The following is a 12,044-nucleotide window of genomic DNA, read 5'->3' as shown; positions in this document are numbered from 1 at the left end:
ATACCCCTACATTCATTTATTTACATTTCCTCCTCCCATTTTTTTGCGCCCCTTGTGAGATCTGCCTAATTTACATATTATTATTATTGTTATTATCATTATTGATATTATTATTATTATTATTAATGAAATTATAACATATTCATCAGAGAAAACCGTGCTAAATTAATTGTGGGCACATTGTGACGCGCTGAGGGTTTGTACCCCTTATTAGCAAGTGGAGTGACGTTTGTACATGTTTTAATACCCCTAAACCTTTAGTGAATCAACCCCTTAGATGGTTGGTTTTATCATTGGGTTAGATGGTTCTGTGATCCAGACCTGAAGCCGAGGCGCTCGTCAGCCTTCAGCTCCTTCCCGTCTTTGTGCCAAGTGATCCTGGGAGTAGGTACGGCTCTGAACGGGACCGGGATGTGCAGCTTCTCTGTTTCTACAACAACCAGATCCAGAGTCTGGAATTCCAGCGTGGGGTTACCTGTAGACCCACACACAGACTGGTTATACTGGATCAGACCAGAGCAGCTTCACACAGCACTGGGTGACACACGTACAGTCTGAGTCTTTGGCAAAGACGTTCTCAGAGATGTCCGAAGGCTCGCTGACTCCCACGGAGTTGATGGCTCTCACTCGGAGGATGTATTCCTTGTCGGGCACCAGGCCTTCACCCACTCGGTACTTCAGCTCCTTTACGGGTCTGGAGTTGACTCTCATCCAACGCTCAGTGCCTGCCTCACACATCTCTACATGGTACCCAGTGATGGTGCAGCCTCCATCCATCTGAGGAGGCTTCCAGGCGATGGACAGGAAGTCTCTGCTTGCTCCGGTCACGTGAAGCTCCAACGGAGGCGACGGGACACCTGAGCAGAACAACAACACTCACCATAACTCGGGGTTGGTCTCATTGAGCTGATCATGTTTAATGTGGATACTGCAGACTTTAAAGGACCTGTGGGGTCGTCGATGGTCAGGATCTCCGTGGGTTCACTTGGGTGTCCGATGCCGGCCTCATTCTCAGCGCAGACTTGGAACTGGACTTCAGTTCCCTCGATGACGTCCGTCACCCTGTACTTACAGTCCGGACCAGAGGTCTTTCCACACTTCACCCAGCGCGTTCCCAGCTTCTCCTTCTTCTCAATAGAGTATCTGCAGGAGGGAAACCACACCGAGGTCACCGTGAGTCAAAAACGTAAACAAATGTATGTGTCGTAATGCGCTGACACGTTTTATAGGTCTGAAAGCTCACTTGAGGATTGGTCGCCCTCCGTCATTTTTGGGGGCCTCCCACTGCAGGTCGACGTAGCGTTTAGTGACAGCGGTAGCCTCCAGAGCGTATGGCGGTCCGGGCGTGGCTGAAGGAACAGAGAGTTACTATGTGTGTCCAGAGGACGTAGGAATGAGAAACACTAACTCTGGACTCACTGAACGTGTCTTTAGCGAGTGCCGAATTCTCCAGCTCACAGAATGGTCCGACTCCCACCGAGTTCTCTGCGGCCACTCTGAAGATGTAGAGCGAGCCTTCGTTGAGCGGAGTCACTGTGTACTTCAGCTCTTTGATGGTGGTGTCCACCGTCTGCCAGCCTTTACGTCTGGCGTCGCGTTTCTCCACCATGTAGTTGGTGATGGGCGCCCCTCCGTCACGCTCTGGAGCTGACCACTTCAGGTCAGCGCTGTTCCTGCAGATACCAATGACCTCCAGCCAGCGAGGAGCCGAGGGCGGGTCTGAGCAGAAGAGGATGAGTCAGGGATGAGTTTTTAAGACGTGACTCGTCAGCAGTGAATCATGTCAACCTTTATTTATAGTCTGAATAATTATTCATGTTTTTAATGATATGATACAGATCTTTTAGCAACAATACAAGTGCGTTTTACTGATAGTCCTCTATTTGTTGCTTGTGTGTCTCTTTATCATGTGGTCGTGTTCGTTCAACTGTGGTTCTTAAACTTTTTTGGCTCTAGTGCCCCTTTCTTTTATTTCTGAATCCAAGTCCCCCCTTTGTCTCACTACAACATTTCACTAAGAAAACTATTTAAAAACAACTATAGAGCATAATGATGTAATGAATGAGTGATAACACACATTTTAAACAATCTTATTCTGTAAATAAGTGGAAATAAACAATATTTAGTTCGGTGGTTCACAACCTTTTTTGGATCGTGACGGCATTTTATATTTCACAAAGTGAAATTATAGACATACAGTTTAAAAAATTACAACATTTTTAAAATCTATTTTAATTTTTCAGAAATTTCAGGAGACCGCATTTAAACTCCCGACCCCTAGGTTAAAAAGCTAATTTAGTGGCTCCTGATTAGATTTATTTCTATAGTTTTTTTATCATTTACAGTCATGGGGTGGGACCATCACTGACACTTTATTTGTTAATTTTCCACTCTGTCTCTCTCTCATTCTTTCTCTCTCTCTCTCAAGTACCCCCTGTAGTGCCATCACGTACCCCATTTGAGAAAAACTGGTTTAACTGATCAGATGAAACGTGAGAATCATCCCACAATAGATCAATGTAATCTGTGTATGAGTAAATCTTTTAAAGCAAATCTGTTTATGTATAGCAGCCTTAATTAAACTTAATTTTGTCTAAAGAATCTATCATACCAGAGCTCTGATTGGTTACTGCAGGTGTTCTAAGGTCTTACTGAGTCTCTCTTTGCACAGTACGGGGTCGCTGGGCTCGCTGGGTTCGCTCTCCCCGGCTATATTGACCGCTCGGACCCTGAAGGAGTACTCCTGCTTCTCCATCAGGCCTTTGAGGAAAAACTCCAGCAGGTTGATGTTGTCGGCCACGCGGATCCAGTCCATGGTGCCGCTCTTCAGCATCTCAATCACATAGCCATCAATCTTAGCGCCGCCGTCGTGCTCCGGTTTGGTCCACATCAAGAAGCAGGAGGTCTTAGCGATATCCTTCACTGTGGGCTTACCGGGAGGCCAGGGGGGGTCTGCAGGGAGAACATTGTGTCAGACACAACAGAAACACCCACAAAAATATCATAACATCAGATAGAATCAAATCAGGTACCGATAGGATCTTTGACTAGGATGGGATCCGTCTCTTTGCTTGGTTTTCCAGGTCCTGCCAGATTTTCAGCCAGAACTCTGAACTTGTACTTCTTCCTGGTGGGAAGGCCTTTGACCCTGCAGAAGAAAGACAGGTTAACACACACACACACACACACACACACACACACACACACACACACACACACACACACACACACACACACACACACACACCTGTAGGTGGTGTCCTTGATGGGCAGCTTGTTGCAGCGTAGCCAGCGGTCGTGGTCGGGCTCGTAGCGCTCCACCCAGTAACCGGTGATGGGACTTCCTCCGTCCTCGTCAGGCTCGTACCAGGTGAGTGTCACTGCGTCCTTAGCGATGTCTGAAGGCTCCAGTTTGTATGGAGCTCCAGGAGTATCTGAGAGACACACACAAAACACAATTACACACACGTCCACCTCAGACATCTGTATGAAGTGAATAAAGAGTGAAGTGTGTGTGTCTGTGTGTGTCAGACCCACCAAATGGATATCTGGCGATGATGGACGGGTGTTCTGCGGCCGGTCCCACGCCGAACTGGTTCTCAGCAAAGACCCTGAAGATGTATTCCTTGAACTTGACCAGGCTCACGGCCTTGTAGGTGGTCTGCTTAACGGTGGAGGACAGGCGGTGCCAGATCTCACTATCTACCGCACGCCGCTCGATGATGTAGTTGGTGACGATGGAGCCGCCGTCATCTCGCGGAGGGTTCCAGGCCAGGAAGCAGGACTCGTTGGTGATCTCAGAGATGTCAAAGGCGGCCGGAGGGCCGGGTTTGTCTGTTCACAAACAAGTATTTGATAGCAATTAATCAGAGCGCAGACACACGTAGGGGGTCCTTCTCCCTCCAGTGACCCACCAAGGATGTTGACGTCCACGGTGGCGGTTGCCCGGCCACTGCTGTTGGTGGCCTCAATGATATAGGTGGAGCTGTCATCTCTGCGGGTCTTGGCAACGGTGACGGTGGAGTGTCCCGGCTTGGTGTCGATGGTCACACGGTCGTCCGACTTCAGCACCAGGTCGGCCTTGGTCCACTTCACCCTGGGCTCGGGCTTACCTGTCACCTCGGCTGGAAGCTCAATCTTATGGCCCGCTTTAGCCGTCAGACCTGCTAGCAGCTTAACATCCAGCTGGATTTCTGGGGGCTCTGCAACAACGAAACAGTCAAAGAATCAAGTTCACGAGTTAAACCTCCACCAACAATCTGTTGAGTAAGTGTAGCGTAGTGTGTCCAAACACATCCAGGTAAAGATGGCCCCGTGTACCTTTGGGGTCCACAGCCTGGATCTCATCAGTGGCCTTGCAGGGCCGGCTGGCTCCGAGGCGGTTCAGAGCTCGGACCCTGTAGGCGTACCACTGTCCGTCCAGCAGACCGCTGACCTGACACTTAAGCTCGGGAACCATGTCGCAGCACGGCTCCCACTTGTCCGTCCCTCTCTGGCAACGCTCCACGTTATAGCCGCGGATGCCGGTGCCGCCGTCGTACTTGGGAGGTTCCCAGGTAAGGAAGATGCCACTCGCTGACTTATCTCTCCATCGTAGGTTCTCCGGAGGGTCGGGAACAGCTGGAGAAAGACCAAGTCCATGTGTTCAGTGGAGCATAAATCTCTTCAGACTAGAAACCTTTAAATCCACTTAGACTTTGTTTGGGGACTCTGAGGGACTGTAAGGGACTATAGATGACTCTGGGGGATTGTTGTAAGGGACTCACTTGCAGGCGAGGACACGTTGACGGGCTCGTCGATGTATGCCGGCTCTCCTGGTCCACACTTGTTGCAGGCAGAGACTCTGAACAGGTAGTCCTTTCCTTCCACCACGTCGGTGACAGTGAACTCCTGGTCCTGGATGAAGGAGGCCACCTGGGACAGATCACAGACCAACAGTTGGACCATCAGTCCGGTTCACCACACAGATCACATTAGTTTGTGTCTGTGTGAAACTAGAACAACTGGTCGTACCTTGACCCAGGTCTTCCTGGACGTGTCTCTCTTCTCCACCTGGTATCCGGTGAGTGGACTTCCTCCATCATGCTCAGGTGCTTCCCAGCTCAGATGCACATGTTGTCGGGTCACTTCCAGCACCTTAAAGTCTTTGGGTGCGCTGGGCGCCGCTGCAGAGACACAAAGACATCAGCAGGAGCGAATCTGAGCTTCAGGACAATCCAGACTTTGGTCTTTGATCTACTCACCAATGACATTGACTTCGATCTCCCCGCTGACGGATGTGACGTCGTTCTCCAGCGTCAGGGCATAGATGCCTTTGTCGGGGCGAACGCTGGGCGACACACTGAGCTCCACAAAAGTGGATTTGGTCATGATGGAGACACGCTCGTCCTTTGAGCTCAGCTTCTTCTCCCCAAAGCTCCAGGTGGCCACGGGCGTGGGATACCCTGTGATGGGCACTCTGATGGTGAGGGGCTGAGGGACGATGACCTCCAGGCCGTCCTTGAAGGCGCTAAGGTCAAAGGTCGGACCAACTGCAAGGAAAGAGCAAATTAAAGGTCCTGAACACCAAATCAAAAGGATTCTCTAAAGGTTTACGCTAAAAGAGCAGCTCAAACAATTCCAGATGAAGCAGATTAATAAATAAATAAATACAAATCATATTTAAACAGTAAAAAACAATACAGTAACCATAGAAACAAAGACTGAACTGGACTGCCACAAACTAACAAACTCCTGAAAAGACGTTTCTTTGACCCAATGGTTTGAACGGAAAACTGAAAATAAAACATTGCTGATAAACTGTAGAAATTATCGTTGAAACCTCCTCAAACTAAATAAAGAGGCTTGTTTTTCTTTATCGGACCAATAGCGTTAGTTCCTCACCGTGTGGGTCGTCGGCCAGCAGAGGTCCGATAATATTGGATGGGTCGGATATCCCAGCAGCGTTTTCAGCAAATACTCTGTAGTTGTACTTAGATCCGTACTTCAAACCAGAAACCTGCAGGAACACCAGAAGGACCATTAGAGGATTGTGTGTGTGTGTGTGCGTGTGTGTGTGTGTGTGTGTGTGTGTGTGTGTGTGTGTGTGTGTGTGTGTGTGTGTGTGTGTGTGTGTGTGTGTGTGTGTGTGAGACCTTGTAGCAGAGGTCTTGGCACAGACGAGCGTTGCAGCGCAGCCACTTGTCGGTGCCGTCCTCACAGCGCTCTATGATATATCCGGTAATGATGCTGCCTCCGTTGCTGGTGGGCGTTTCCCAGCTGAGCTGCACCGAGTTTTTATTCTGCTCTCCGTACGTCTGGTTCAGGGGGGGACTGGGTCGCTCTGCAGGGGGCAACACACACACGTTAGAAGGATGGTATCAAACAAACACACAAGTGCTTTAATAATCATGGCTGTAAAGTGCATGTATACGTGTGATACTGTATTTAACAACAGACTAAAGTAAGGACCATCTGGACTTGGACCCACCGATAGGGTCCATGATCTTGACGGGTCTGGAGGCGGCGCTGGGCTTCCCTTCCCCCGCCTTATTCTCAGCTTTGACCCTGAAGATGTACTCCTTGTTCTCGATGACGTCGTTGATTATGGCGCTCAGCTCGTCTGCCTTGGTCAGCTGCACGGGGGTCCACTTTACCGCGGTGCGGTCCCTCAGCTCAACAATGTAAGAGGTGATGGGAGAGCCGCCGTCCGACTCGGGCGGCTCCCAAGAGACCATACAACCGAACTTAGAGACGTTTCCCACAATCACGTTCAGTGGAGCTTCAGGAACATCTGAGGTAGAAGAGGATGGACCGCACGTGACCTTCGATCTCTGGTCACGATTCTAAACAGTAAAGTTTCAGTGTGAACAAAGTCTCTGTAGATCGGTTCTTACCAAACTTGTTCTTGGGCTGAACAGGCTTGTCCGTCTCGGTGAACGGTCCGCTGCCAACTCGGTTTCGTGCGCAGACCCTGAACAGATAGAGCGAGTCCTTCTGCAGGCCACTGACGGTGAACTCAGGGCTCTCCGAGTGGTCCGTTGCCAACGTCCATGTCTTACGCTTGACGTCTCGTCGCTCCACGATGTAGGAGAGCACCTTAGTGCCTCCGTCGCTCTCCGGCTCCTCCCAGGCCAAGCTGACTTCTCCGTCAGCCGTGTCTATGACCTGCAGGTTCTTCACTGGTCCGGGAACATCTGAGGGGAACACACACTGAGTCACTTATGTTTCATACCAACCTACAATGTCATTTATTTATTCCAAAGACTGAAGGACTCTTACCGATGACGTCCAGCATGATGAAGGCCTCTCCTTGTCCGTGTTTGTTCTTGAGGACCACCTTGTATTGGCCCTGGTGGGACTTGTTGGGGTCTTTCAGGCGGTATTCTGAGCGCTCCGCTGAGGTTATGATGCTGTCCGTGGGCAGACTGCGCTCGTCGAACAGCCAATCAGCTTCGGCCTGAGGATACGCACTGTACGGCACTGCCAGCACCACGGGCTTCCCTGCATCTGTCACGTAGCTCTGATCGGTGGTTTTTATCTGAGGGATGGCTGCAGGACGCAGAAAATATAGCAGGTCACCACAGGTTGAGGTGGTTCAGAGAAGGTTGCAGGTTCTGCTGTCTCTGACTAACCTGCTAGCTCCAGCTTGGCTTTGGCGTCCTTGTCCTTGGCAATGACCCGGTATTCTCCTTGGTCTCTGGGCCGGATCTCGCACACCTGCAGTCGGTGGACTTTGCCTTCGCTCATCATCTGGTACTTGTCTCCCTGGACCACGGTCATGTTGTTCCTCAGCCACTTCACCTCCACACGGTCCTTGTTCAGCTCCACCTCGAACACCACATCCGAGCCTGGAGGCTCGGAAACATCCTGAGGAGGTCTAATGATCTCCACTGGAGTCTCTGCAGAACAAAAAACAAACTGATGCTATACCAGCCTGTGTTCCTATGAGCTGAACTCTGCTTATTAAGCTGTTATTGTTGTAGAAACCATCATGTAGCAGAGTCTCACCTTCTACAAAGAGTCGAGCTCTGGAGCGTTTCTCATCCACTCCACAGGCATACTCACACTCGTCATCAGGTCGACACTCTTTGATACGCAGAGTGCACATCTTCCCGTCTTTCTCAAAGGAGTATCTGTAGATAACCACACCATTAGTTAGTCCATCCTCATCGCTCAGGAACAGTAGACCACCAGACTCTGCCGTACCTTGGTCCCTCCCGGATCTCTCGTCCGTCCCGGTACCACTTCAGGTCAGCCTTCTCTTTGGTCAGTTTGCAGGTGAACTCTGCGTCTTCAAACTCAGTGATGGTCTGGTCCTTCAGGTTCATGCTGAAGTCAGTCGGCGCCTCGCTGATGATCAGCTCGGCCGTGGACTTGTTGTCAGCGGCGACAGCAGTGTACTCGCCCTCGTCGGCCAGCGTGCAGTCTTTGATGGTGAGCGTGTGCTTGTCCTTGTCCACGCGGTACACCACATGCTTGCTGAAGGAGATTTCCTCGCCGCCCTTCATCCACTTCAGCGTGGCGTTGGGTCGGTTCACCTTGCAGGAGAAGCTGACAGTCTTCTTCTCCTGGGTATCGATGTCCTCCAGAGGAACCACGATCCTCAAGCTCTCCTCTGCAAAGAAAATCACATCACGACACACATTGTAAAACTACTCACAAATAGTCTTTAGAGTCATTCATGTCACTTCAACAAATGTCCTACGCACTTTGGTCTCAAAAAATTCAGAAATAATGTAATGTAATGTGATCAGCTTAGAGCTATGAACATAGACTGTTCACATCACTAATGATTAGTCACAGATATACATTGGTTCTAGGCTCACACGCTCTGGAAATATGAACATATACTTTATTTACTGTTTTCATTGGTTCATAACTACATGTGGGAATGTAAGAAAAAATCTGATCTGTTTTATTTTATGGTATAAATGTTAGTCTTTATTGGGATATTAACCTATTTTTCATTATGTGACTTCTTCATTTTTATTTAAGACCCAAACTTTGGGTTATTTTACCACTCGCCGATATTGAAAATGCTTTACATGAGGCCATTGGAACGTAGCATTTATTGTTAGTTTTTCAATAGTAACATACAAAATATAATAAAAACCATTGCATCAGAAAAACATTTATTTTTGAAAACATATGTATTGTTAACAAATCTCTCATGTTCTACATTTTCTCTTTTTTGGGTGTTTTTCCTTCAAAATGCATTAATATATATCATCTGTCAGGTTCTGTTTGGTTTGTGTTTGGCACTTTTGTTCTGAGTCTTTGTTTATTCTTTTTTCTAGTGTAACTCTTGTCTCTGTGTTCTAGGGATTCCTGCTTATGGCTCCACCCCCAGTGATGTCTGTGTGCTTGGTTTGTGACTGATTAGCTCCCTTATGTTTCCACCCAGGTGTGGCCCATTCCCAATCAGGCCTCCTCTACTATTTAGCTGAGTACTTGAACACTGAATGTTTGCTGGTTCATTGTGTATTGTCAACCCTCCTCGTGTCCTACTCCCAGTTTTCCCTGTGCTTCCTTGTGTTTTTTTTATTTTTAGTTTCTTTATTTGGAATAAACATGAACTGGTTCCAGGAGCACTATGCCTGCATTCTGACTCCATCTCTCTCTGCATCCACAAACCATGACATCATCATCATTATCATAACAGTGATTGTAAGGGTCGGTACAGTAGCTGTTTCATATTCCCTATGAACTTTTCCTATAAATCCCCATGGTTTCTGACCCACGAACCTTTGATGCTGAGGTTGCAGTCGCTCTGGGCCTGCTCTCCTCTCTGGTTGGTCAGTGTCAAGCTGTAGTTGGTCTCGTCGCCCTTCTGAGCATCTCTGATGCGCAGCGAGAAGACGTTGTCGCGTTGCACCATGACGTACTTGCTGCTCTCGAACACGGTCTCATTGTTGCGTAGCCACTTAGCTTTAGCTCCCTCTGTGTTGACCTCACAGTTGAGGACCACCTCCTGACCTTCTTTGGCCTCTGTGTCCTTCAGTGGAGTGACGATCCTCAGCTTCTCTAAGGGACACACACGCACAGATCTTTGTAAATGACTTGTTTCAAACAATGGAGGCATTAATAAATGATGTGGGCAGGGGTTACCAAGCACAGTCAGATCAGCGCTGGCTCTGGTGTTGCCGATCACCACCAGGTATCCACCCTCGTCCTTCAATTCACAGCTCTTGATGACGAGCCTCCTCCTCTTGCCGTCACTGAGCATCTGGTACTTGTCTCCACTCTGCAGCTCCTGCTCGTCCTTCATCCATCGAACCTCAAAGCTGTCCTTGGACACGGAGCAGCTGAACTCAGCCTGTTCTCCCTCCACCACCTCCTGACTCTGAGGCCGTGATAGGAACTCTGCAGCTAGCTCTGAACCACAGAAAGAGAGAGAAGTTTAACCACTATTGGTTCCAAAGCTTTACTGAACCTGATCTCATCAGTATGTGTCTAGATATTCATGTCATTAACTGAAAAACTAGAGAAACATTGATCATAAATGTGTTAAAAGCAGGGTTGAGGTCAATTATAATTTTAATCACATAATTGATAATTAAATACAATTATGGCATAAAAATCTGTTGCTGTCGTAATCGTAAATAAATTCTAACTGAGTTTAGATAATTACCTTTGTAACTGTAATTACCATGAAAATTCCATAAAAATGTCAATGATAGTTAATTATTAAATTAAGTTTCATATCAAGCTTTCTCACATTTTACCATTTAAAAAATATGAATCCCTATATTTTCATTGATTAGGAAGTTGTTATGGCTATTATTATATTCATCATCATATCGTCAAATGTGTGTTCATGTGTACAATTTGTCATGTTTTAATACATGATGACTGCATTACTCTTTGAACAGCTGAGTCGTGTTAGATTAAACAGTACAGATTATATTGTATCCACAGTGCAACTCACAGTCTCTGCTGAAGGCCAAACTCAAACTCACATGCGGATATACAGTACACGCACACACACTATCAAGGACAGATAACAGTGGCGCCAACCTTTCCTCCAATTCCACTGTTGGGAGCATCTGACCCCCTCCTTTTCTTTCTTTCAGGGTTGGGACTTTTTCTCATATCTGTATAAAGCTAAAACCGTGAAACTGGTGGGCAGTCCTGTATATCATAAGCCGGGGACAAGACCTTTTGGACCATCCTGCTTAGTACCTGGCCACTTTTCCTGCCCACAAGATGGGACTCTCCTTTTTTTGTACCCCTTTTCATTTAGTTTTATAATAAATCCTTTTTTTATAAAATCATCATGCTTCGACTGGACTTCATCATTCAACAAGAGCAATAACTCATGTCTCCAAATGAGGTCAACCGCAAATTTGCCGTGACAAAGTCTAACAAGGTAATCAAAAAATAGGAAAAAAATTAGATGCTAGACATTTGTTTATGTATATTTACAGTTGATTTAGGACCCGTTATCATTTGAGATGCTAACAAAAAGCTAACACAAGAGGAAGGTTAACTTTTAGTAGGTTATTTATTTCAGGCTCAGGAATTGTGATTAATTGTAATTAACTTTCTGAGGATAAAAAATAATTGGAATTTAATTGTAATTGGAAAAAATGCTGGTAACTATAATCATAATTGAATTGTAATTGAACATGGATAATTGAAAACGTAATTGTAACTGAAAATGGAATTGATCTCAATCCTGGCTGAATGTGATTTTGGTGGCGTTCCTGGTTCTCACCGTTGATCTTGAGGTTCCCGGTGGTCCTGATGCTGGGGCTCAGTCTACAGTTGTACTCCCCGGCGTCGGCCATCTTCAGGTCCTGAATGAGGAGGATCCTCCTCTTGCCGTCCACCATCTGTTCGTAGCGGCCACCCTCGGGCAGCTCTTCGTCACCGCGGTACCAAACCACGTCAGCGCTCGGTTTGGACACCTCACAGATCAGCTTGACGCTGTCCGTCTCCGTCCCCTCCACGTTGGACAGGTTCTTAGTGAAGCGGGCCTCCTCCTCTGCAGGTCACAGACAGTGTGGGGGTCAGAGGTCACCAAGGACTACCACAGTAGGAGGGTTCTGTGGACCAGGACT

The 12,044-nt window shown here is 47.7% G+C and overlaps 1 protein-coding gene across 1 annotated transcript in view; it reads right to left on the bottom strand.

The window, feature by feature from the left end:
* ttn.2 (titin, tandem duplicate 2) overlaps positions 1-12,044 on the bottom strand; it is a 214,246-nt gene that overhangs the window by 99,944 nt on the left and 102,258 nt on the right. The window contains 25 exon segments of the mRNA XM_028435600.1: positions 322-475; positions 552-857; positions 947-1,143; positions 1,244-1,349; positions 1,420-1,719; positions 2,653-2,952; positions 3,033-3,148; positions 3,248-3,434; positions 3,538-3,834; positions 3,915-4,202; positions 4,321-4,620; positions 4,767-4,914; positions 5,014-5,165; positions 5,244-5,531; positions 5,884-5,998; positions 6,135-6,322; positions 6,470-6,772; positions 6,876-7,175; positions 7,261-7,530; positions 7,614-7,880; positions 7,990-8,114; positions 8,188-8,596; positions 9,727-10,005; positions 10,090-10,356; positions 11,699-11,968. Coding sequence (XP_028291401.1) covers positions 322-475; positions 552-857; positions 947-1,143; positions 1,244-1,349; positions 1,420-1,719; positions 2,653-2,952; positions 3,033-3,148; positions 3,248-3,434; positions 3,538-3,834; positions 3,915-4,202; positions 4,321-4,620; positions 4,767-4,914; positions 5,014-5,165; positions 5,244-5,531; positions 5,884-5,998; positions 6,135-6,322; positions 6,470-6,772; positions 6,876-7,175; positions 7,261-7,530; positions 7,614-7,880; positions 7,990-8,114; positions 8,188-8,596; positions 9,727-10,005; positions 10,090-10,356; positions 11,699-11,968 — 5,932 coding nt within the window.

The sequence above is a fragment of the Gouania willdenowi genome, chromosome 21 (genome assembly GCF_900634775.1).
Source record: "Gouania willdenowi chromosome 21, fGouWil2.1, whole genome shotgun sequence".
Taxonomy (NCBI): domain Eukaryota; kingdom Metazoa; phylum Chordata; class Actinopteri; order Blenniiformes; family Gobiesocidae; genus Gouania; species Gouania willdenowi.
The sequence above is the reverse complement of the archived record's forward strand: the minus strand, read 5'-3'. Positions and strand labels throughout refer to the sequence as shown.